Source organism: Neolamprologus multifasciatus, chromosome 14, assembly GCF_963576455.1.
Source record: "Neolamprologus multifasciatus chromosome 14, fNeoMul1.2, whole genome shotgun sequence".
Classification (NCBI taxonomy): Eukaryota; Metazoa; Chordata; class Actinopteri; order Cichliformes; family Cichlidae; genus Neolamprologus; species Neolamprologus multifasciatus.
This window is the reverse complement of record NC_140452.1, coordinates 9,943,729-9,968,326: the sequence shown is the minus strand read 5'-3', so window position 1 is coordinate 9,968,326 and position 24,598 is coordinate 9,943,729. Positions and strand designations below refer to the sequence as shown.

The 24,598-nt window shown below is 40.3% G+C and overlaps 1 protein-coding gene across 3 annotated transcripts; it reads right to left on the bottom strand.

Annotated features, from left to right (window-relative positions):
• Positions 1 to 4,010: 4,010 nt before the first annotated feature.
• hnf1ba (HNF1 homeobox Ba) lies at positions 4,011 to 24,181 on the bottom strand. 3 transcript variants are annotated; one of them, XM_085130795.1, is made up of 10 exons: positions 22,782 to 24,180; positions 20,747 to 20,946; positions 20,220 to 20,487; positions 19,909 to 20,132; positions 13,267 to 13,421; positions 12,041 to 12,167; positions 11,777 to 11,959; positions 11,177 to 11,289; positions 10,811 to 10,855; positions 4,078 to 7,639 (listed from the first exon to the last, which is right to left on the bottom strand). In XM_085130795.1, exons 1-10 carry the CDS (start codon positions 23,150 to 23,152, stop codon positions 7,619 to 7,621), a joined length of 1,707 nt encoding a protein of 568 aa, XP_084986921.1. In that variant the 5' UTR covers positions 23,153 to 24,180; the 3' UTR covers positions 4,078 to 7,618. The 3 variants fall into 3 exon arrangements, with proteins under 3 accessions (XP_084986920.1, XP_084986921.1, XP_084986922.1); XM_085130794.1 differs by having other exon boundaries at positions 4,011 to 10,855; positions 22,782 to 24,181; XM_085130796.1 differs by lacking the exon at positions 10,811 to 10,855.
• Positions 24,182 to 24,598: the final 417 nt, after the last annotated feature.

The window sequence follows — 24,598 nt, the reverse complement described above, 5'->3', positions numbered from 1 at the left end:
AACTCGCAGTTTGTTTTCAACAAATGTTTTGAAACCTTGGCTTCTTGAACGCAGCTAATAAAGATTTTTTATGTGTTCTGACGTTTGGTGGCGATAAAATGAAACAAATCTATGATCAGAAGAAAGCTGATGAATAAATGACTCAGATCAAAAGCCACCTATCTTGTCATTAGTCCGGCCTAGCTGTCACTGTAGGTGGTACTGGTGTCGATGTACGGTGAAGGCTGCCGATTGTTACTGGCTGATCTCCATGACTGTGCTGCAGCACAACAGAGGCCTTCTTGATCACAGCTTTTGATGGAAGACTCCTGTCAGAGCAGCTCCATACATGTGTATGTATTTTTCCGTAGAAAAGTTGGCGTAAACTCTGGTCGCAGTGACCAATTAGCCCTGGTGCAGAGTGGCCTCCTGACCCTTGACCCCTGCTGGGTAGCCTTATCCATTAACCCCTCGGGCCTCAGCTGGAGTTGATGTAGCATCCTTTCTTGTGGCGCTGCTAAACACACGGCTGCATTCACTCTGCGGCTTCCACTTTCTGTCTCTTTGTGCGAGTCCTCTGATCCCAGTGTGTCTACTCGCTTCTTGTGGTGACCTCTCGAGTCCTCTGCCACACTCAGTCTGCGGTCAGCTTCCATCGCAGCGTCACAGTCATTTTAAATTTCTAATGGAGGATCTTCTTAACTGTATCTTCATTTTAGCATTATGTATATGCTGACTTTGTTCCCATTATGTGGTTTTTGTTTTTCAACTGAACGGTTGAGCGGTAGTTCTTTAAAAACGAGGCATGTTAAGCCACCTTACCAAGAGTAAATAAGGAGTAAGAGTCATTACATCTGAAATTACCAGATTTTAAGGGCATTTTCTGTTCAACATTTTCTGTTTCGAACACGCTCGCTTCATGCTCGATCCCGGATGAAAATAGAATGAAAATAGAGTTTTCTTGTTAAAAAGTTAAAAAGTATTCTACATGCTTTATTTTGCAGCATTGTGAAATTCAGCTCTATATCATTCAGAAATTGTCTCTACTTAAGAAAGCCCGTCAGCGTCTCTCCTTCCTCAGAAGACTTAGAGACTTCCATCTGCCACTGAAGGTGCTCAAGAACTTTTACTCCTGCACCATCGAGAGCATCCTGACGGGAAACATCTGCACCTGGTTTGGTAACAGCACCAAGCAGGACAGACGAGATCTGCAAAGAGTGGTGCGCTCGGCCGAACGCATCATTCAATCAGAGCTCCCTGACCTGCTGTCCATCTACACCAAGTGGTGCAAGACCAAAGCTAGGAAGATTATGATGGACCTCTCCCATCCCAACAATGGACTCTTCTCACTGTTGAGGTCTGGGAAGCGCTTCCGCTCCCTTAAGGCCAAAACAGAGAGAATGAGGAGGAGCTTCTTCCCCCAGGCTATTCGGGCCGTGAACCAGGTGTAGGACTGGACTCTCACACACATCACATCACCACACGCACTCTGGTTTTTCTTCATGCACACTTCCTATAATTTTTAATCTCTTTCTGCTATTTGCACATTTTTACTGTAAATTTCTAAGTTAAATCTGTAAATTTTGTAATAACCTGTAAATTGTAAATACTGAAAAACCACTGTCATTTAATGGTCGGGCATTGCATTGCACAGCAAGCATTTCACCTCATGTCATACTGTGTATGGTTGTGTGTGTGACAAATAAAATTTGAATTGGAATTGGAATTGGAATTTGATTTTGGTTTACTTGTCTTTTCCAATATTAAGTTTTTTATTAGTGTGTGCTCAAATATGGACTTTGCAGGGGTGCTGGATTTCTTTTTCATATTTCCACAAGTCAATATTCAACCATTTTTCAATATGATGGGAAGAAAAATTACTGAAAAATGTAGGCTTTCATCTTTGATAGTTAAGATATTTGTGTTCAAACATCGCCTCATCACCTGAAAGCCCTGAAAGTAGGTCGATGGAACATTTTAAAATATATATGTTTACATATATTTTGAAATCTATTTGACATATAAAGCTAAAATTTTACAGAAATCATTATATATGACCAAACTTTGGCAAAGCTGAAAGCCGATCTTGATTTGAGATGGAATGACCCAGAAATAAATACACATTTATTGTGAATCCTCTGGAAGAGTGCCATCGTACAAACACATGGGCATAGACAGATAATTTGTTTTAATTTGACATGAATAGTTAGTTTTTTTTTATTTATGCTTATTAAAACCATCAACATAATATATAACTCTTGAGATCAAAAATCTCTTGTGTGCAGTTGAATAAACTGGTAACATGGACACAAATAAAAAAGGTTAAAAAACGAAATATGTTCATCAAATCTACAAGTGATAAAGAATAAAATAGATTGAAGAATTACTTCCCACTACTTTTTTGGAGAATGTAAGTAGGCAAGGAACATGGGAGTAAAGTAAGAAAAGCTTTGTAAATGTGAAGATACCTGTGGTTGAGTCTATGAAATGATGGAAGAGACCTTCTGACTTGAGTTTTAAATGTAAAATAGTGAGTAAGCACTCAAAGGCTTGTAATAGTCAGTGTCCAATATATATAAATCACTGTGAAGGCATATGCACAAGTACAGTGGGAAGCAACTGGGGTTCTGGCTAAGCATGCAGGGAACAATATGGAGGTAATACTGCACCTGTCAATAATTATGGAAGCATTTATTTTTCCAATTTCTGGTTTCATATTCAGTTGCCTGTAAATTATAATCGCAATATTGTGCAGATGTTTCTTACGGTGAACTTTATGCATTGTTCCTCACTCTCTCAGTACATGAAATAACAAATATGAGGAAAACAGATTTGTATAATGTTAATACTACTCCTACCACTAGTAGTACAAAGTAGTAGTAGGAGAACTGGTAGTCTTAATACTTTTTAATGACTTTTTAATTATTAATGTAACCTGGAATTTTTTAATTTGGTTCATGCTGAAATGTTTGGAGAATCATAACACAGCACTAAAAATAAGACGTTTTTCTGACTATTTTACAGACAGCTGACAAAGTCAGGATGACATAGTCGATAACCCTACAGCAAACCACATAGGCTAATGAGCCTAATCAGTGCACCAATAAAATACCACTAATTAGTGAACAAATATAAATTATCTTTGTAGTCATACGATCAATTGGTGCATTTCTAACAGTCATTCAAGCGCCTGCAAATGAATTGAGTTTGACTTAAATGTTTAGAGACTTTAGTGTTGTATTTCAGTCTCTAACAGATGCAAATGCGCCTCCTGGTATTTCAGTAGCTTTTGGAGAAAAGAATAAAAAAAAGACATGGTCAGATCTATACAGGCTTCCTGGACCTGTGAATCAAAGGTCTTATTGAAAACCAAATGGAGCGACAACAGTGGATTACAAGGGTTTCCCCAGCAGGGCTCCTCGATACAGGCTGCAGGTCAACACAGGGACTCAAAGCACAGTTTGTGAAATGAATCACAAGATGGTGGGTTTTTGAATTTTAAAGTTTTTAACAAGACAGTTGTGGTGACTTTATCACTTGCTAAAGAGTTGAATTTAAAATGTGCCACTTTATAACGATGAAGCAAAAATGGCCCTTAAATGACCAGGTCAGTTAATAAAAAAAACTAATTTATAGATGAAAAACCCCAATGTGAAACACATGCTTCATGAAAAAAAACAACAAAAGGCTAAAAAAAACCATCAAATGTGCTTTTCTTCCTTCTCTCACGCTTGCGCTACAATCAGCTGGTTTCAGTTTGTGTGCAGGGTGGAAGAAAGTGGTGGAGTGATCTAAAGGTTTTGAGGAAGTATAAACATTACTCATGTTGATATTGCATGAAAGGACAAGAGCGCAATGGTAAAGTGTAAAATTCATCCAGGACAGAAACAACTGCTTTATACTGCTAACACAACTTTGGCTTTCAGGAAGCACCTGCACAGACAGCATGCTAGCTAGCCAAGAAACCACAATGATGTTAAAGCTGAGCGTTGTCTTGATTCCAGCACAGCAGCCAGACGCTGATTTTCAACAGGTAACAAAAGCATTGATGAGCAGTCAGGCTCGCAGCATTGCAGCACAGCCTCCGTTTTCACCTGTGCACAGGGTCACTGTGGCGATCGCTTTGAAGTCTCTCTGGGCTGGTTTTCATCTTTGCTTTGTGTTGATGGTTTTGTATTGATACATAAAAACTAAAAGAAAGAGCCTATGTGTGTCCTCACTAGGATGGGGATTTGTGTTGTTGTGTGGGACTGTAGCCTGTAGCTTTGTATTGTTAAATGGTAATTTTGTGACGATATGTTTCAGCTCAATATATGAGAAAGTTAAGTAATGAGTAGTCAACAAGTTACTTTCTTTAGTGAGTAATTAAGTAACATACTGCATTACCAATGAGAAAAGTAAGAAGTAATATGTAATACATTACTTTTTTTGAGTAGCGACCCTAACACTGGCAGAGAGTCTGTGTGAGGGCCAAAGCATCAGGCGAGGTAGGAGTTTTGACACTGAAGGCAGGTGGTAAGTCTTTCAGCAAAAAGAAACTATCATCTCCACAAACCTTTTGAGTGGATCGAAGCATTACGTGCTCTAAAACGTCCTGGTAGATGGCTGAATTGCCTTAGGACTTTAAAAACCACAGTGGACCATCCATCACCCACACCAAAGATATGACACACCAAATCAGCACAGATGGCAGAAACCTCAGGCTGGACCTCAAACACCTCCCCACGCTTCCTCCAGACTCCCCGGGCCTTGATTTCCAAATGAAATGCAAAATTGAATTTCATTTGAAAAGAGGAGTGTGGCTGCGTGTTCACAGCTAAAGTGAGAGATACACAGTATTTAAACTGTTTGAGTAGTAATTACCTCGAAATGAAATAGTCAAATAATCGGAGATACTGGACTTCAGATTTTCACAAGTTATAAGTCACAATCAGCAAAATTAAAACAAAAAGGCAGGAAATATTTGCATGTGATGAATACAGAATATATGAATGTTTTCCTTTAAAAAAAAATGATGACAGACTACTTTTTGTACTAGTGTAATTCACATCATTTTTATCCATATTAAACTATTTAAGGGTCCAATTCCATCCCAGGATAAAGGTGAACTTTGCTGTGATCTTTCCCTTTTGGGAGACAAGTGAACTCAAGGCATGCTAGCAAAATGCTCCGTGCAGTGTAACAGCTATAGAAGCGTCTTGTACAATAAATTAAAGTTCAAGCAGTGCACTGACTTATATATCATACTATCCTGACCCAAATAACCATGATTTGATGTCTCTGCAAAAACTGTAATGCTACTATATTTTTTTAGAGTGTGCTCAGTGTCAGTAAGATGTAAAGTCTGAAATGATTTGTGCTATCAACAGAGTTCAGCGACCTTGTTGCTGGAAGCGTAACGTGCACTTTAGATCTGTGAACTTCAAAGCGGCTGATTTATGACGCTGCAACACGACTACATCTTTGTTGGCATCATAAACTGATAGTACTTACACTAAAACACTTTTTCATCTCAATGGGCAGAAACCCATTTCAAATTTCATATTACTTTAAACGCCGTTTTTACTCCGCTGCATTTCTCTTACAGCTCAGTTTTAACACAGTAACGGGCAGGGTGGTTACAGTGTGGGTGGATGGATGATTATAAATGATAGATGTACCATTGTTGAGCTCTGTGAATCAAAATGACGACAAACACATGGTCAGTTTGAAAAAAGGAACACATTTTACTTGAAATACCAATATTTTCTCACAAAGTATAAATAATGATTTAAGATTGATTTCGATTTTATACAAAAATAATACATTAGGAGGAAAAGAAAATCATGTCCTGTCAAACAAGTACGAGTGCCTTCTGATCAGACGGCAGTAAATATGCCTATAACAGTCACAAACCAATGACATAATAATAACAATATTATGACCTAATATTGAACAGGAGACTGGATCTGCCACGTCTTACATGCCAGCTGTGTTTGCATAAATGCTTTTTTTGTCTCACGGGTTCTTAAAGCGAGAAGAAAACTCATGGTTGGTGCTAAATTTGGTATCGCTATCGTCCAGCTAATGAGCCTGCGACAGTGTGTTCAGACAGAGAGCAAAAGCAAGATTTTGGAATTTCGGCACACAAAATTAATGGTATGTCTGAGTAAGAGGTGATTCAGAGGTATCCACCTATGAGAGAGGGGAAGGAGGAGGGGAGGAAGAAGGATGGTGGAGGAAGGGATATCAAATTTGCGTGAACCCTACTTTGGTATCTCTCTGAACAAACCTTAATACTGTTAGCGTGGGCGTCTGTACCCACAGCAGCTGCTCCTCTCCCCGACATTTCTCAGCCTTTCTGGAATCCTGCAATGATTAGAGCCGTTCCTGTCACAACATTGTCTGACTTTTATGTTTGTTTTGTTTCTGAATACTTGACATTATTATCATTCTACTCAAGAGGAGGGGGAGATCCTGTGATATATATTTTATGATGAGGAGTTATTAACAATATTTGTACTATTTCGGTTTGAAGAAGGACGTGGGAGAGATAAAGGGAGGGCGGGTCCCATTCCTGAAATTCACCTGAATCTATGTGCAAACAACAGTCAGAGGTTTCCTGAAGGGGAAGGGACACATTTAGAGTCAGTGACTCAGTCCTTCCCTCGACGACTGAGGCAAGGCCAAGATTACAAATGTGGCCGAGTAGCTTATGAGACACGCAGCTGCAATCGAAGCTCCTATCCTTTGGCATATTTTGTCACTCTTACACCCATGTGCTTTTCTTTTATTTACAGGCAGCTGTTGGTGATTTCACTGACAGTGTACAAGTGTGTGGAGTTTTGTGCAGAATCCAGTTATACAAAGCATTGCATACACCTACAGATGCATTGCATAGTCCTTTCAAGATTGTCAAAGTCTTTTTCAATCACAGTATACACACTGAACAACTGGGAATGACGGACAGGCATTCATCCTTTGCACTACTGCTAGTACAGTAAACCGAGTGTGAAAGAATAACATGGAAGACTCTTTTAGAATGTCAAACGCAAGATCAATAAAGGTTACTGTGATTGTCACGTAGTCTGCTCACGCGCAAGGCTTTCAGCCCAGTCCTACCTCGGCCTGCACACAAGCAGATCAGTGTCTCTGTCCCTTAGTGCCAGCGTGACTTTGTATTTCCACCTTAGATCACAGTTAAAGTCATCGCAGAGCCTTCAGTCTGGTTCGTGAGCAGTTTTTGGTGCCCGATTTTTGTTCCTTGGTAATGTCACAACAGAGGATGACTGCAAATTGTTAAAAAAAAAAAAAAAGAGAAAGCGAGAGAGATGGGAGGATGGAAAACTGAACACTGTTTTCAAAAGATTCGGTTAAAATCATACATCCTTGTTGATCATTTGTGTGCCACAGAGGGAAATCCAGACTCCTCCCTTTCAGGTGCAGGTGAGTTGGGGGGGTTTTTTGTTTGTTTTTTTTCCACTGTCCCCTTTTCTCATTTCCACCGCCGTGCCCGCCGTTGTCACTCCTCTGCGTCTGTTGACTGACTCATCATCCGGCACGCTGTTGCGGGTTATTAGGAGTTGTCATGGTCACCGCGATGAGAGGGTGGAAAAATGCGCTCTGGTTGCCGGGCACCGAGGAAGTCAGGTGGACGCTCTCACCAAGCTTGAAGAGGACACTGTGGAGGTGGAGGAGGAGAGAAATGTCAGACGAAGCAAGGCTGTGTTTCATAAAACAATAAATACAATCTGTCCAGTAATTTACATATACAGACACACAACGGTGATGATGGACTACAGTGAATTCCTGTCATTCTGACCCTTTTCTATATGTTAATGGGGTGAATGGCTGTTTATGGATCAGCTTAAAAAAATGAACAAAGCGCGATCGTCGTATTGGTTGAATTAGGCATAAAGGGAACATTTCATGTACCTGATGTTTCAAATATATAGAAGAAATGTGCATTTATTTTATATTATACCCCAGTATAATGAAGTGATCACAAATTAATACCAAATTATAATGATCCACCAAAGTAACAGAACCAGTCAATGACAAAGCTGCCATAGGTGATATTTTAGCCATTTGGGGGCAGTGGAAAGACGTCTTTAGCACATTGGCACCGTCAGGTGTAGATTTTCAGTTGTTAACCTTGTTACCTTACAATATAAAGCGCCTTGAGGCGACTGTTGTTGTGATTTGGCGCTATATAAATAAAATTGAATGGAATGGAATAGATATGGTGTTTTGCATGTGCTACAAAATATATGAAGATAATTGTGAGCCAAAAAAAGCATTCAAAGCCATGCAGTTTATCAAAAACATGGATTCAATCAGCCAGGGCTTCATTCCTTACAAACCTATTTGTTAAAGAGCAGAAGCGCTTCATAAAGTCAACTCTATCTCCAGCCTCGGCTCCAATCTGACCAGTACCATGAGCTGCTGATCTTCTCTCTCTCCTGTGCGATGGTTTCTCCTTCACTTATTCTCTGCTATGTAGAATAACACCCGAATAAGTGACCAGCTGTCAGACGGTCAGTATTCGTATTTCTTCACAAACTTCACTTCACATGTTTCAAAATAAAAGCCTTTTCAAGAAATGAGGGGTTAATCTTAAAAAGCAAAACAAAAAGAGAGCTGATGGCTGTTAATTTAAAGCAGACGTGTTATTACAAGAGCATTCTACGGCAATTTCAGCAAGAGGGGAGAGGATCAGCGGTACTCGTTGGTTTGATCAAACAGAGGACAAGGCCAGTTACGTTTAGCAGCTGAGGTAAATAAAGGCTATCAACTATTTAATTCATGTGAATGAGTGAGAAAGAGCAACTGTCACGTTATCATCATCATCTGGGCTGGTTTTAGTTCACTTTTAATCTTGTGTCTGTTTCAAAAACTACTTGCTGAAGGGCTAAAAATACTGAATTCACTGCAACGTTCAAAGGTTAGCAGCAGCCGCCAGCAAATTTTTCAGGCAGAATGGTTTCTCACATACGCTGACATCAGTAATCAATTAAGACAACTTTGCCCAGTTAGCTTAGCCTTTACTGGATCTTCAAAATACAGATGAATTAACTGAACAAATTTCTTTTATCAGTTAAGGCTGCAAATGCAAGACTTTTACTTGTGCAGTGTCACATTTCTACTTTTACTTCAGTGAATACTTCCTGCAGCCCTCCACCTTGATGCGCCACACCTGACCAAATACATTCCTCATCCCTCTTCTCCTAACTCTGAAAAGACGTTTCCATTGAAACGCTCTCTTCGTTTAGACTGTTTGTGGAATTTATTTTTCACCTGCCTCTCCAGGGGTGGAGGCAGCTGACCCCGGTGTGACCCCCCAGCCAGCAAACAGCGTCACCTGATAAAGCTGACACGCAGCCAAGACCTGAGTCATTAGACGGCGGCTCTCTGAGCAGAGGCGAGTTTGAAGCAGACTCAGGTATAATGAAAGGTTAGTAAACAGCAAGTGTTATAAAGCCCGAGCATGCTGGTGTCACGACAAGAAGGCAAACCTATCCAAATAAAGTCCTGATAAGAAAATACCTCGGAAAGCTTTGGGGCTAACAGGTCACTAAATAAAAAAGAAGTGGTATAAAATAACCGAGTATATGTGCACTGTGTCTGTAATTTTATGCTACTTTGTACTTCCCTTCCTTTATGGCTAACATTTTACCCCAAAATGCATTGATATTAGTTTAAAATATTATGACAAAGTACAGCTAAAGCCAAATTTTTACAAAAATAACCTGCTATAATCTGGTAGAGAAAAAAGCTGAGATTTCAAGATGTAATTATTCACAAAATTCTTATTTAAAATTAAATATTTTGTCCATTTGATGCAGTCTAATAAAACTGCATTTAGCTACACGATTAATTTATTAATTCAGACCATAAATAGATAAATCCTTATCAAACAATAACGATAATCTGAGCATACAGATAAATGATATCATTAATAAAGAATAAATATCTTTTTTTTTTCTTGGCTAATATGTTGTGTTCAACTCACAAAAACTAAAATATTACAGACGGTTTCACCGACAAAAGGGATCTCCATATAGGTTGTACATATTAGGTAATAAAAAAAGTTTGAAACCATTTTTACATTATGGTTTTAGTGCTTTTACTTAAACAAAGGACCTACCACTACAGGTGACAACATCTACTTTTAGTCAGTTTTAAGGAGGCAGTAACACTTAGGTTAGAGGAGTTTTTGTTATTTGCTGCTCACAGGATACACAGCGTTCTCAGCTATCCTCCCATGCAGCCGTCAGTCTGGCAGTAGCAGCTCACGGTACGATCACTCTGTCTCAGCGTGGGAAATTGAGTGTGTGAAAGCACCGTGGACAACATTTCAGGCTAGAGCGATCACCGAGAGCAGGGAGAAGTAGGAAAGAGGAAGAGATGTAATTAGAAAAAAAAAAGGAGAAAAAAAAAAGCCACCGCCCCCTCACCCAGCCCATCTCATCTCCAGCCTCACTGTAGCATGGAGGAAAGCTGCAGGACACGGGGGTTGAGAACTTTGATTAACAGGTCTCATTTCCTGATCGCAGAGGTAAGTCTCATCGGGTAGAGGGAAGTGAAAACAGGGAGCATTAATCAAGAGGCGTTCAGGCTGAGGGAACATGTGATTGATTAGACAGCTGTTTAAGAGGAAATAGGAATTCTGAGGAGTGTCCTATCCATACATCCGTCTCTCCTAATGAAAGCGTTTGAACATCAGCCGTAAACAGAAAGCAAAGGGATCAACGTGCACAGCCACAACTGTCCTAAGTGATTAGATGTGTGTTTGAGTTGGATAATTTCACTCGTGTAAACTGCGTGACTGAACTAATAAAATTGTATTTACCCAGGAGAGACCCCCAAGTTGCACCATCTTGTTTACAGGAGCGTCCTAATGTGACAGGAATCAAACAAGTCAGCACACCGTCATAACACACACACACACACTTCTCCCTGCTGTGATCTAGTTCCTGCTGTTGCAGCGAGCTTTGATGGTGCTGTTTCTCTCAGTCAGAGTAAGGTGAGAAGGACTTTTCTTTTTTTTGTGCATCAGCAGGGAAACACGACAGTTGCAAAGTATTACAATATAAAATGTAAATTGAACGGTGATTCTCATGCAAATGTCCCCGTAATTACTCGAACTGAAATCATCATCGGCGGGTAGAAGGTGCGTCTAACTGTAACTGTTTGTGGCACGGGGTTAAATTCTCACCGTCTTGCTCGAGGATATGGAGCTGAGGGGGCTGTTGGCGTCTGTGACCACCATGGCTGAGGAGAAACGTGACGGGTGGGAATATTGTGGGGGTTCTTGTTTGTGCGGATACACTGAAAAAGGGAGACATAATAGATTATTACACTTCCATAACAGGGACAAGTAAATATGTATTAAGAGCTGATCTACAGCTGCAGAGAGGAAGCCGCATACCTGGTGTGTAATATTATATTCAGCAACATTTACAAACTATCTTCTTCCACTTTCATTTGTGCTTTAGTTATTAAGAGTCATGGTGGGAACTCTTTGCTTTAAACCACAAAAACTGACTTTGAAAGAGAAATCAGACCAGATGGAAGCATGGTGGCTGATTGTGGTGTTGTTTTAGGCTGGATTACTCTGAGCTCCTCCCCATTAAAGCTTCAAATCACAAGGTTTTTTTTTTATGTCTAAATAAACACATTAAAACTGTCTGGTTACAAGTTGTGCTTTGTTTTAATACAAGGCCTAAAAGCGAATGTTAGGAACCTCCAAAAACTTGTTAAAAATGCATGCTAGTGCCTACTGGACTGACAAAAACAATCAAAATGTGTTACTGACTGTGTGAGTGTGTGACGGAGGCCATGAACGGCTGCTGGCTCATGTGGCTCGGACTTTGCTGCATCAGGCTCTGCTGATGAGGGCTGTGGAGCTGCTGAGAAAACGGCACCGGCTGGAGCGCTGCAAGACTTCCCGCCACGCTGTTGATCACCGGCACCGTTTGAGACTGCGATGTGTTTAAACCTGGCGACACCCAAGTAAGATGTCAGTCACCACATGCCTTTAGAACAAGCGAAAATTTGTATTGATGTATGCTAGACATACTTTGTGCTATGGCCATGACTCCAGACAGAGGCATGATGAGGTTCTGCGTCTGCTGATGGCTGTGATGGGAACTGTGGATGTTTGTGAGTGTGCTGACCGGAGGAAGACCTCCACCTGAACCTGAAATCTGTAAAGAGATCATGGAAATAAAATTACAGTACAGTTTTATAGCGGTACTATTTGTTTTTAGCTGAGCACTACACTCAGAGTTATCAGAGTACTGGCTATGTAAATTCACATAAATTCATGTTCAAAGTGAAAGAGATGTTGGCAGTTAGACAAACAACAGACATAAATGTTGACTCAGTTCGGATTCTTTTGTACGACACCACAGTTGCGTAATTCCCGTCACACACAAGCACATACTGATAAAGAAAAAAATTCCAAAGAAAAAAAATCATAATAAAATGTTGCCGAGAAGGCTGCGTGAGTTGGCGTTGCGCATTCTCCGCGCATGTGGCTTCAAACAAATGCTTCACCCAACATTTACAGTAGTCTTTATCTGGATCCTCCCACTCAGTGGGGCTGCGTTTATTTGACTACAGCCTCCTGCCCACAGAGGAGAACTTGGCCCGACTCACATCTGCATAAAACAACTGACAGCTCTTACCTGCCGAACACTACAATGCCTGCCCTCATTTCACATAATGCAGGGCAGAGGTCAACTGTGCTGTATGACTAATTTTTCCCCAGTTTCCAAACAAAATAAACAGTTCAAACGGACGGATACTGTAATTCCTGATGATTTGAATAATGCTGTATTTTGACATTAGCACATTGCACATTTTTTAAAAGTACTTGTACAGACGCTATGATAGTATGCACAGGTTTCCTGATCACTGATCAAATATTGAACTAGGGAAAAGGGGAGAAGTAGATGCAGAAAAAAAAGTATCGGGCATGATCAAATGTTGGCGTCAGAACAAGCAACACTCCACCTTTGGCTCCTCTTTGTGAGGCATTTAATCAATAGGAACAGAATGTTTCTTTGTCAGGTTTATTGGCTGAGAGATGAACATGCCTGGTGCACTTTGGTGATGGCTGCCTGCTAGTACAGCCACCGTGGCTCCACTTTCCAAACACAGCAGCACAATGTGCTAATTGTTGGCTCTTGCCAGCACGTCCATGGGAGAGGAGGTTCAGGAACCTACTTTGTACGTTTATGCTAAACGCAGGCAGGTTCTTATCTAAACTGAGGCCACCAGGGCCCAGGTGTGTTCACTCACCATCTTGGCGTCGGGTGACAGCAGACTGTGGCTGTGGTCCAGTCCTCCCGGAGACACCTGCTGGAGCACTGACTGGCTGGTCGCCATTGCGTTGCTACTGTGGTGACTGATGGCGGAGGAGGAGGTGACCTCACTGGGAACTTGCCCGTATCTCACTGAGAGAGAGAGAGAGAGAGAGAGAGAGAGAACCAGAGAGAGAGCACGTTAACTTAACTTGTCTTGCCTCACGGTCGCTGTGTGCTGCAACTATTGCAGGTACTCACCTGCTCTTTGACTTGGATAGGGGAGGACTGAGCAAACAAAGACAGTGACCCGTCCACTGCTGCTATCTGAGCAGCTTAGCCAAGGCCATTCACTGTGTACATGCACTCACATAAGCAGGACTCCCATCAGACTCTGTGACCAGCATACAAACATTACCAATGATGTTTGTATTACGTCAGGGTTACGAAAAGATATTCAGTTTGAACAAAGGTTGTCCCTAGTGCTTTTTTATTTTTCACCTTATAGCGCAATATATTTGGTCCAAGGTGATAATAACTGTGATTAAGAGTAATGGTAGCTGTACTTAATGAATTGTCTCAAAAGTATATCATTTAGACTCTAATGTTAACATTAGAGTCTAAATGTGGAACTTTCACATTTCCTCCACTACTTTAGGCTACTGTTTCACTTAATAGTTGTACATTATGCTTAGGAACTTATTAAATGGGGTTTTCGATGTTTTAGCTAATATATTAAATATCTTCAGCTTTTATTCCAGTGTATTTAGCTTCCAACTGTTAGCCATACTGTTAACTAATCCCATTTTTATTCATATTTGTAGCTAGCAATAGATTAGCAATCTATTTCTAACTAACCTTTTTATGTGTTTATCTATACTATTGTCCAATAATTTCAATTGTTATCTGTACTTTTTCGTACTTTGTACAAAAATACCTGTTTTGTTTTTTTTTTTTACATTTTTACCTAGATATTTAAAAATTTTCATTGTGTATTTCCAGCTAAGAATCTTATTTGTTTCAGTCTCTGAAGAGGATGTGCCTTCTCAGTAAATGATGCTAAATCAAAATCATATAACAATAAGTAACACTAGCACAAAACTGTAATGATGGTTGCAGAGCCAAAACATTAGCATTTTAATGGCATAGCAAAAATAAATTGCTGAAATAAAGAATTGTCAGGTATTTATTTTGCCTTTAGGTACTCAAAACTGGAGTTTTATCTATATTATTATCCAACTATTTTATCTACTTTTAACAATTTTAATAATTGTAACTTTTAGCTGTACTTTAAACAAATAATATACCAATGTTATTAATATTTGTAACGAGATACTTAAATTTGTATTTCAATTTGTTTATCTGTGCTATTAGCTAACAGTTTCAGCTGTTATCTGTACTTTCAACCAAAAGCATCCACATTTTATTTGTATTTTTGCTAGCTATTTAAACTTGATGTTACATGATTTCAGCTAATTGTTTTATTTGTTTCACTCGCTAAATACGAGCAGCACAGATTCAGCACATTTATGCACGATGCTAAATCTAAATCATATAACTCTAGTGTAATAGGTAGCACTAGCATGAATTGAAGGCCAAATGGCGGAAACATTAGCTTGTCAATACTAAATAGGTGAAATTAAGATTTGTCAGCTATGTCTTTCAGGTTTTGTGTTTGTGCTACCTATTTAACTTGGGTACTCAATACTGGGGCTTTATTTATCAATACTAGTACCTAATTATTTTTATTTGTTTACCTACAGCATAATTTCAGCTAGCAATTTAAACTGTTACCTGTACTGTTAATCCTTTATAGCCCCCTTTTATATATATTAGCTAAACATTAAAATTTCCTTATCGTCAGTTTTACCCAATATTTCTATTTATTCATCTCTGCTGTCAGTTAATGATTAGTAATCGCTAGTTACCATTTTTGTTTATCTATTCTATCAGCTAAAACCTTTTTGTTTATTTACCCAAACTATTATCTAATGAAAAAATCTGCACTTTCAATCAAGATATCCAATTTTTTATTTATATTTTTAGTTAACTATACAAGCTTTTTATTGAGACGTTTTAGTTAAATATTTATTTGCTTATTTATACCACTAGCTAACATTTTTAATTGCTAGCCATTGTGTTGATTTGCTGTTTGTTTTGTTTTTTCACATTTTCATTTCAATAATTTAGCCAGTTCTATTGGGTGTCTGTTTCAGTCTCTGATAATCTGTTACTTAGATAAGATTAGTCAGATTAGTTAAACCGGTCTTCTCAAATCCCCCCACTGGAGACCTATCCTTCTGTTTGCAAGTGGCAGCCAATCACAAGAAAGTTGGAGGCTGGCCTAAAGGAGATGAGACTAAAACAGCTTGTATGAGTAACTCTGGTCCAACGCCCAGCATGCAAACTCAGAATGATAGATAATGACATTTTTTCAACTGGTAATCATACTAAGAAACTGCCATAGAGTAAATAAAAATGGAACTGAAAATGCGAGTAATAAGTGTCTTATAAAACTGGGAGCCTAGTTACAGTCCACATTCCAAACTTTCAAGTTTTTATTATATTTCAAACAGTTTAAAGAGATTCAAAGTGAATCGATGAGAATAAATTTGATGACATCACTTAATCCCCCGTCTAGACTACTTTCTGTCTCTCACTGGAGGCCCATAGGAATGCTCCACCTCCCAACTGACAATCAAATGTATGTTTGCTGATGCAGGCCTCCCTCTGATATCAACAGAGTAAACATTACACAATTACAAGCAATGCCAAACACATTCTTATCCTGTGGTTTCAACCTCGCACTGTCACACAGTGTTTCCCTCCCTCGGTAACAGTGCAGAGACAGACTCTGTTTGCACTAAGATCAACATCATCTTCCCCAAGTCCCACGTCCCTGACCCAGGTGTGACAGCCGGAACACCCTGCAGAAGTCGGAAGTATTGATATGCACACATTTCGAGATAAAAAGAGGGAGAGGCTTTGACACAATAGGTGAGCAATGAGAGGGACATCGATTTCTAGGTGTTGCTGTGCAAATCGTATATCTTAGTTTGCTTCTAATGAGATTTTGCCAAAACCACTAATCATGAAATCTCTGTAGTTTACACGCTCCATCTTTATCAATGCATCTACAGCTTTAACCATAACAATCTTGAGACACAATTTCTCTACATTTGCCGAAATCTGTCTTTGTACAGGTTTAGGAAATCCGATAACCTGTTACTGGGTGAGCTTCCAGATCTTCTAGATGCTGATTTTAAAGTTTTTCACTCCTGCTCCAAGTCTTTCTTTTAAAATACGAACTCTTGTTAAGCTTCTCATTTAAGAGATATGCAAGTAATAGCAATCTTTTCATTTAACTATCGCCAGTAAAGCAAACATATTTCATGCAAGCACATCTGATTATGCGGAGCTATTGCTTTGAATATGGATAGTTAAAATGCAGCTACTTCAAAGCTGCTGTCATATTTCATCCTCTAAAGTACCTGTCCTCCATTTTGTACGGCCAACAGACATCATATTGTGTCCTGCAACATACTATCAACCCCACAACACCCCGCCGTGCCTTGTAAACACTGCCACAGAACAATAAAGCACTCCATTGGACTCATGACCCCCATTGCCACACAATAGAGGAGGACTCATAAAAAGTCAGTTATCTCGGAGCTGGGCCACCTCTTAAAGGATGCTATTCAGGAGAGTTTTGTTTCTTTGGCTTCTGCAGTAATTTAAGCTGCAGGGAAGCTCAGACTTCCACAAACTAAAGTTAGAAACTAGGGTTTCTAGTCTTTTTGACGGCCCAGTCAAGAAAAAAAACTGCAACTTGCTTTTTGAGAGCAGGGGGAGGGCGAGAACTTCAGGATGGGAGTGGTAGCATGGACCTTCAGCAGGTTTAAAAGCCTCTAGCTCCCTGTGTGACCCATGTAATATCAAAGCCTGCCTCCCCAACCCCAGGCAGTGCTCATTGTAGTGCCGCTGAATATGACAGACCTCCTGGGTCTCTGCAGGACGTAGCCAGTCTCCTCTTTGTAGCACTCTGGGAGCACTGGAAAGTGCAGAGCTAGGCCATTCCTTCTGTGTGTGTGTGTCCCTGTTTTAAGCTAGCCTGAGGTTACAGAAAGCAACACAACCCACTCATGCTACTGTAGCTGATCTGGAACTTCTGAGTTTGCTAGTTTGGTAACGTGCAGAACGACACAGTTCAGCTTACACAGCGCAATTTAGCTTCAGCTGTCAAATTACCATCAATCTAAAACACTCCATCACAAGCAAAAGTTGTCTATTCAGAATCCTGCTTAAGAAAAAGACAAGCATTATCTTCACAAACCAGGTTACGTGATTGGTCCGATTTGTTTGTCTGCTTGTTAGCAGAATAATCAATAAATGACACGAATGTTTTAGCAGCTTGGACTAACATGCACGTGATTCGCTTTTGTCCATGGAAATCTGAATTCATGTAAGATTGCTTTTACATATTCCTATCAAAGTAAAATAGAATAATTTAAAACCACCATTTTTAGAATATATATTACAATCTAATACAATCCAGACATCCTTCTGGATCCAGGAACTCTGTTTGTGGAGGGACGTTTTAGCCTTGGTGGAGCCATGCAGATACTGACTGCTCCTGCTGATAAAAAATGACTTTTTGCATAAAGAGTAAAAGTAACTTTCATGCTGAAAAATCCCAGTTTTGTTGATGAAACTAACAGTAGCTCACTGTTAGGTTAGCTTCACTGTAAAAGGGTATACAGAAGACATCAGGCTTTTTTAGATTTAGCTTTAAAAGAAAATCATTTTGTAAAACGCAGAACTTCAATACAAAAATTATGATTTTTGAATGATTTTCATTCATTTTTATTTTTTCTTTGGCCAAGAAAATGCTGATTGATAACCATACCATTTTAATGACACCTATAAATTTGTTTGAGGAGCTCCTACTTTAAAGAATAACGGCTAAATATGATGCTTTTGATAAGCTCAGTAAACATCAGTGGATGAATATTAGGCACTTATTACATGGGACAACACAGACGGCTGCTATAAAATACTGTAAGCAATCTGCTTGAAAGATCAGTTTCATTTCCTAAAAAGGTCACCACCAAAAATGCACGTCACACTGTTTGACTGTCTATCCAGTTGTGACCAACTGATCAACGAACCAAAGCAAAATCAATAAAAACTCCCTGACTAAGAGGAGTTCCTTTGAAATGACCCAGAAGTGACCTCCCTTGTAAGACTGAAGGTGTGGCGGCAGTTTAAGGAGGGGGGTTACCAGCTTTCTCTATAGGCGAAGAAGGGGTCATCAGTCCTGTCTGGCCAGAAAAGAGCCAATACCACAGTGGACAGCTCCTGCTGCTCCAAGTCTGCGACCAGCCTCAGCAACTATACTAATGTCCATGAAGGTGAGGAGGGGGGGCTTTAAATTCAGTCCTCCTCCAGGCCCAGCCAAGATAAATGAACCTAGGTTACAGTGACTGCAGTCTTCTAATACACCACAGACAATGGGACCTCCTGCTGGAGCAGAGTATAGAGAGTAGAATCAGAGGAGCCCCTTATCAAAGGCCTAGGAGATGTAGCAGCAAAGGATTTTAATTGTCCATTAAGCATGCATAATACAGGCCGTGCCCTAGCAACGCAATGAGGTGCCCCGCTGGGATATTATTGTCAGGTCAGGGGATGACACTGAAAAACAGCTGATGCTGTCAGCATGATGCCAGCAGGACACCTTGTAAGCAGCCAGCGGAGAGATTTTGGTGAAACAAAGTGCTCTCCGCCATGCACCAAACTTCCTTTCTTTGCATCCTGATATCCAGGCCTGCTCAGGTGTTCTCAACAAAAACAAGGAGACGAAAAAACCTTAAGCAAATAGACAATCCACAAGTGGGACCAGTTTATGGAAAGGTAAAAGAGCAAGACAAAGCAAACCATTAGTCTCCCCTTCAAAGCTGGACTCGTGTTCGAACACAAGAGGATAACAATGGGATTTGAGTGAGTCTCTGAACACAGAGGTTTATGGAGGGTGAGTGATGGCATGGGGATAATGCTCTGTGAGCCCTATCTGCTTTGTTTTTATGTAGTATACGCTAGGTAAACTCAGTCAATACTAATTAGTTTGAATGCAAACATAAAGGCAAGGTGAAATGGTCAGAGCAACAGTCCACAGCCTTCTCCTTGTTTTGGCAACTCTGTGAGTCCTTAGAAACCTCGATGGAAGGAGGAAATGTGGAAATGAAGGTGCTACGTCGAGGTGATGTCTGTTCCCCCTTCTCTGACCCTGGCCTGACCCTGGCCTGTCACAGGGTTGCTGCCCTTTGTGTCATGCCTCTCCATGCTGACTTTGGAGTGGAGATTGCAGGTACAATGTGGATTGTTCTCAGTGTTTTCAAAGATCAGAATAACAATGCCACTCGCTCAGCTCACTCACTCACGCTCATTGATCACTTGTCCTGTCTTTCTCTGGCTCTCTGATCACATCAACTGTGAGCCTCTGTGCTTTCCTTACAATAGTTTTACACCAAAGAAAATGAAATCATGCGCCTTTTGCACCACCGTTATCAAGTCTCCCATAGGCTGATGTTAGCACGTATAATCTGCCGAACCGCTTGCAAAGCATCACCACTTGACATCTTACTTGGAGGTGAAGCGCTGGCCTGGGGATGATGCGGTGAGCCATGAGACAGCAGAGGGTTGATGCCGTGGCTCGGAGCAGTGATTGCATCCATGGCCAACTTCTGCCTGAAGGCTTCCTCTTTACGCCGGTTGGCGAACCAGTTGTAGACTCGCACTTCCGTGACCAGATTAGAGCCGAGGCCTTGAGCTTTGGAGGGGGAGACACCTCTCTGAAGACACTCAGCTCTGCGGGGAACAACACCAGGTGAGAATGTGGTGGTAGTACTGCACGGGCAGCATTTTTGTGCTAAAAGTGGCCTCATGTGTGTCTACCTGTTACACTCTTCCACCAAAGCCTCCCGCTCCTCCTTGCTGGGGTTCTTCTGCCGCTCGTAGGCCTGGTACAGGATTTGCTGGGACGCAGGCCCCCATTTGAAGCGGTTGCGCCTCATTTTCTTACAGGACGGTTCGATGCCCACCTCTTCGCCGGGCTGACCCATGCTCTGACCGGATGGATTGAACTCTGCAAAATAATAAACCTGATCTGGATTTCCTTTGTCAGCCATACTGCTGCCAGGATCATGAGCTGCCTGGTTGAACTCTGAAAATAAGAAGAGGCATGTTCAATAACGCTGATATCAAAATGCTTTCTTATACAAAGTTTGGCACTTTGAATGTATAAATTAGATGCATTTTCACTTTTGATGCATAATGAAAAATAGTTGCATGTACATGCCATTCATCAGGGTGAGGAAACATGATATCTCTACAGGTTTCAAACCCAAATAAAGCAGCATGCTGCTGCCAGCTAAACATTTCAGGCTGTGGCCAAGCTGTGAGAAACTCAAATATTAACTTACGTCGTAGAATTTCCCGCTGTTTCCTGACATACCAGGTGTAAAGGGCCGCTCGCTTCTGTGTTTTCATGGGCGTTCCTTTGTTGAGGTGCTGGGAAAGGTGAGACTGGTTCAGCCCCGTGATGTCCACCACCTCGCGTTGGGGGATGTTGTGCTGCTGCATGTAACCTTTGATCATGCGGGCAGCACGCCATGGATCCTCTCTGCGTTCAGTTAGAACAACAGGGGCAGAAAACATGGTTCATTCCAGCACTCAAGTACGTGCAGCGTTCAGGTGAAAGTTATAAAAAGAAAATCCACCATTTACTCAAACTTTGAGGCTGAAATAAAGAGTTCTGGAAAAGTCGTGCTATTAAATCACTAGTTCATGTGAGATTGTATCCTTTCAGATGTGGAAATGGTTTTAAAAGATGCTTGTTCATATTTAAGGTAAATACAAAAGTGAAACAACTACTCATGAACTTGTTCCCTTTTGTTGTTTCCCTGTTTTCAAAGCCTGGAGTTTAAGGGGTTTGTAAAGATAAAGAGTCTCCACACAGACAACCCATTTATTATTCCAGCCTGCTCAGTGAGCTGTAAATATTTCCAAAGGTTAGTTCAGCTCAGAGTAGAATTAAGCAGCATTTGTTACCTAAACTCTTCGATTTAATATAGAAAGAGTAAAAATCGAAATTAAAACCATAAAACAAACTTTACATAGGCTGTCTTAACTTTAAATATCTGATCTACTCAAAGTATAAAATAGAAAATAAAACAAGACATAATTTAGTATAGCACAAACAGCAGGGCATTCTTTAAAAATGTAAAAATGCAGAATTTCTTAAGATGCTAATCAAACCTTGGGTTACAGTTATATATTAGGCCCTAAAATTAAAATTTAATCTCAAGGAAAACTCAGTTTAGTGATTTAAAAAAAAAAAAAAACAACTGCAAGTTGTATGGAATTTATATCATATATAAATTTAACTTCAAAATTTAAGTTTAAGTGGTAAAACTGTACCTTTATATTCTGGTTAATTTTTGTTGCAGCGGTGTCTACGCGTATATTTAAAAAAAGAGACGAGTGGAAATTGAGCCGTACCGTGCAATCAGACATTAACAGGCCCAGACACTCGGACATCGGTAATTATTGCAAATATGCGCACGTCTGTTTGTTTTGGAGAATGTGGAGGCCTACATCTAAGTCTGTGGGTTAAGTGGGAGATGTTAGTTTATAACTTTTGACAATGAATAACCAGATCTCCATTCACTCTAATCACACGCCACTGTGTATCTTTCAGTTGATGATTTATAGAATAAAATTAATAATAACTTAACTACACGTGGGTTCGTTTTGATATTCTTCCGGTGCTGTTAGTGGATGATAGAGCCTCAAATATTAGTTCTACGACGATGAGTGGTTTGAGCGGAGATAATTAGAAAGAAATGACTTCGTGATGGGATATTATTTTTCCGTGAGAGGGGTTTACAGACAGAGGAAGAACCGGAAAACAAAAAAATTGTCACAGTCAAATAAATTTAATAATAATAATAATAATAATAATAATAATAATAATAATAATAATAATAATAATAATAATAATAGAAGTTGTATCGTTACTTTCTTTTTGTGGAGTCCGTGCGCCCGGCGTTTTTATCGTCGAGAGGTGGAGTAGCTATAGTTAATAATAAATAGAAGTAAGTTCAGCTGATATTTTGCAAAGGTAAAGAAATAATAATCCGTGTGGATAATTAGTAACCAGAAAGTGAAAACCTAATCGTGGCGGGTTATTTTAAAATTGTAAACAAAGCCTGAAAAGTGTTTTAGGGATATTAATGCCTATTATTATTATCTAATTTTTTAACATGTTAAAAACCTGATTTGAAAAGGGCGTAAACTTCTAAATTAAGAGCGCATTAGGCGAGCTCAGACGGATAAAAATAAGCGAGCTTATGCGCAAATTTCACTTTCTTGTCTTCTCGTCTGCCATAAAAAAATACAATTTCAAAAAAATAATATAAACTTTTTAGAGGATAGAAATTTGTCAGGAGAACTTACGCCAACATGCGCTCCACCTCCGCCCTCTGCTCCGCGGCCTCCTCTGTGTTGAGCGATTGGAGCTCCTTTAGTATCGGCGGGGTGTCGTAGTCGTCCCCGTCCTCGGAGCCCTCGTCGCCGGACAGCTTGCCCTTGCTGTGGCCGTTGGTGAGCGTGAGGAAAACGGGCTTCGTATCTGCGTCCCCTCCGTTCATCTTGCCGCTCTGAGGCGACATGGGCAAGTTCTCCAGTTTTACTCCAAAGTTCGGCGGGCTGGGGTCCAGGTCGTCTAAGGCCTGGATCAGAACATCTTTGGTAACTCCTGAGTCCAGCAGGGCGTTAAGGAGCTCCTGCTGCAAGGATGTCAGTTTCGACACCATTTTAAAGAACATTAAAAACACCACATAGGCCTACTGTGTGCGCGCTGGAGCCGAGGGTTGAAAGGGAGGATCGTGGGGAAAAGACCAAAAAGAAAGTCAAAATAAAGTTCCTTTCTCCCTCTCTGGCTTTCGGCTGCTGACACCTGCTCCGAGAAGCTGCTTCACTTCCCTGTTGAAGGGGAGGGATGGAGCTACTTTGCCATGATGCTTTCTGAGAGCGGGGGAATATAAAACATGGTAATGAGTGGGCCGGCTGATGGGAGCTTTTATGTAAATCCACAGAATAAGGGCCGCTTTGCGCCGAGGCAGACGTGTTTACACTGCTGCACGGCTGCTTTTATTGGCCCCCCTTATCAGCAAAACTTTCGTGGACTTTGGACCCTGTTGTATATGCCATAAAGACTAAGAAGGGCTGCTCATATTCAGCTGCGCTGGATCAGTAGTTTTATTCCATAAAAGCACCGACACAGTTAGGGACAGAGTTCAGTACAGTACAAGTACTTTTTTGGCTGTTTAACTTTATTTGTGTGCTGGAATTTTTTTTTTCTCCGTGTATGGGGTTTATTTATTTTTTGTTTGTTTTTGTGTTTTTTGTTGTAAATTAGATGTTGTTTATTGTTAAAGCCTCTAATAAACCATCTGTTTTTACATTTTTGGAAATTATTGCCACATATGAGGTCATATGGATAGGTGAAATGTGTCTCCAGCTTCAGAGTTGCTACAATAATTTATTTTACATTTATATGAAGTTTAAGATATAATGTAGAGACAGTATGCAAATATATTTGCCTCCTTTTAAAAATCATGCACTTGTCTTTTCCGCGCACATCAACCCTTCCAAAACTATCCATGTACCTTAAATTGTCTCCGTTTTATTTTACTTATAAATCTTAAATTCACTCAGGAGTAAGACAAACCCTGAGTCAATACCGATAAGCGCAGAATGACGTTTTGGGGATCACTATTGACTTTACCTCTTCACCTTAAAGCAATAAAACAATAGCTAATAAAGTTATATTCACCTGTGCTCGTCCCATGGGGGTCACCATGCAGCTCTGACGCTTTAAGATATAAAGATATAAAGTAGTGAAGGTAGGCAAATATAATTTGTTACAAGACTCCCTTTAAAAAGAATGCACGTGTCTTATCTGCGCACATCACCACTTTACAAACTATCCTTAACCCCTAAATTACCTCAGTTTTATTTTACTCATAAACCTTCAATTCGCTCAGGAGTTAAACAAACCCTCAGTCATTATCGATAAGAGCAGAGTGGATTTTTGTGGGGGGATCGCCTTTTCACCTTTGCTTCCAAATATTCAACAAATAGCTAATAAAGGTGCGTTTACCTGCGTGAAGCTCTGACGCGCTCACAGAGGCAGGTGCAGCCAGATGATGATGATGAGGGAGAGCAAACCACTCTGAAATCAAATGTAAACTTTAATTAAAGTGACGTGA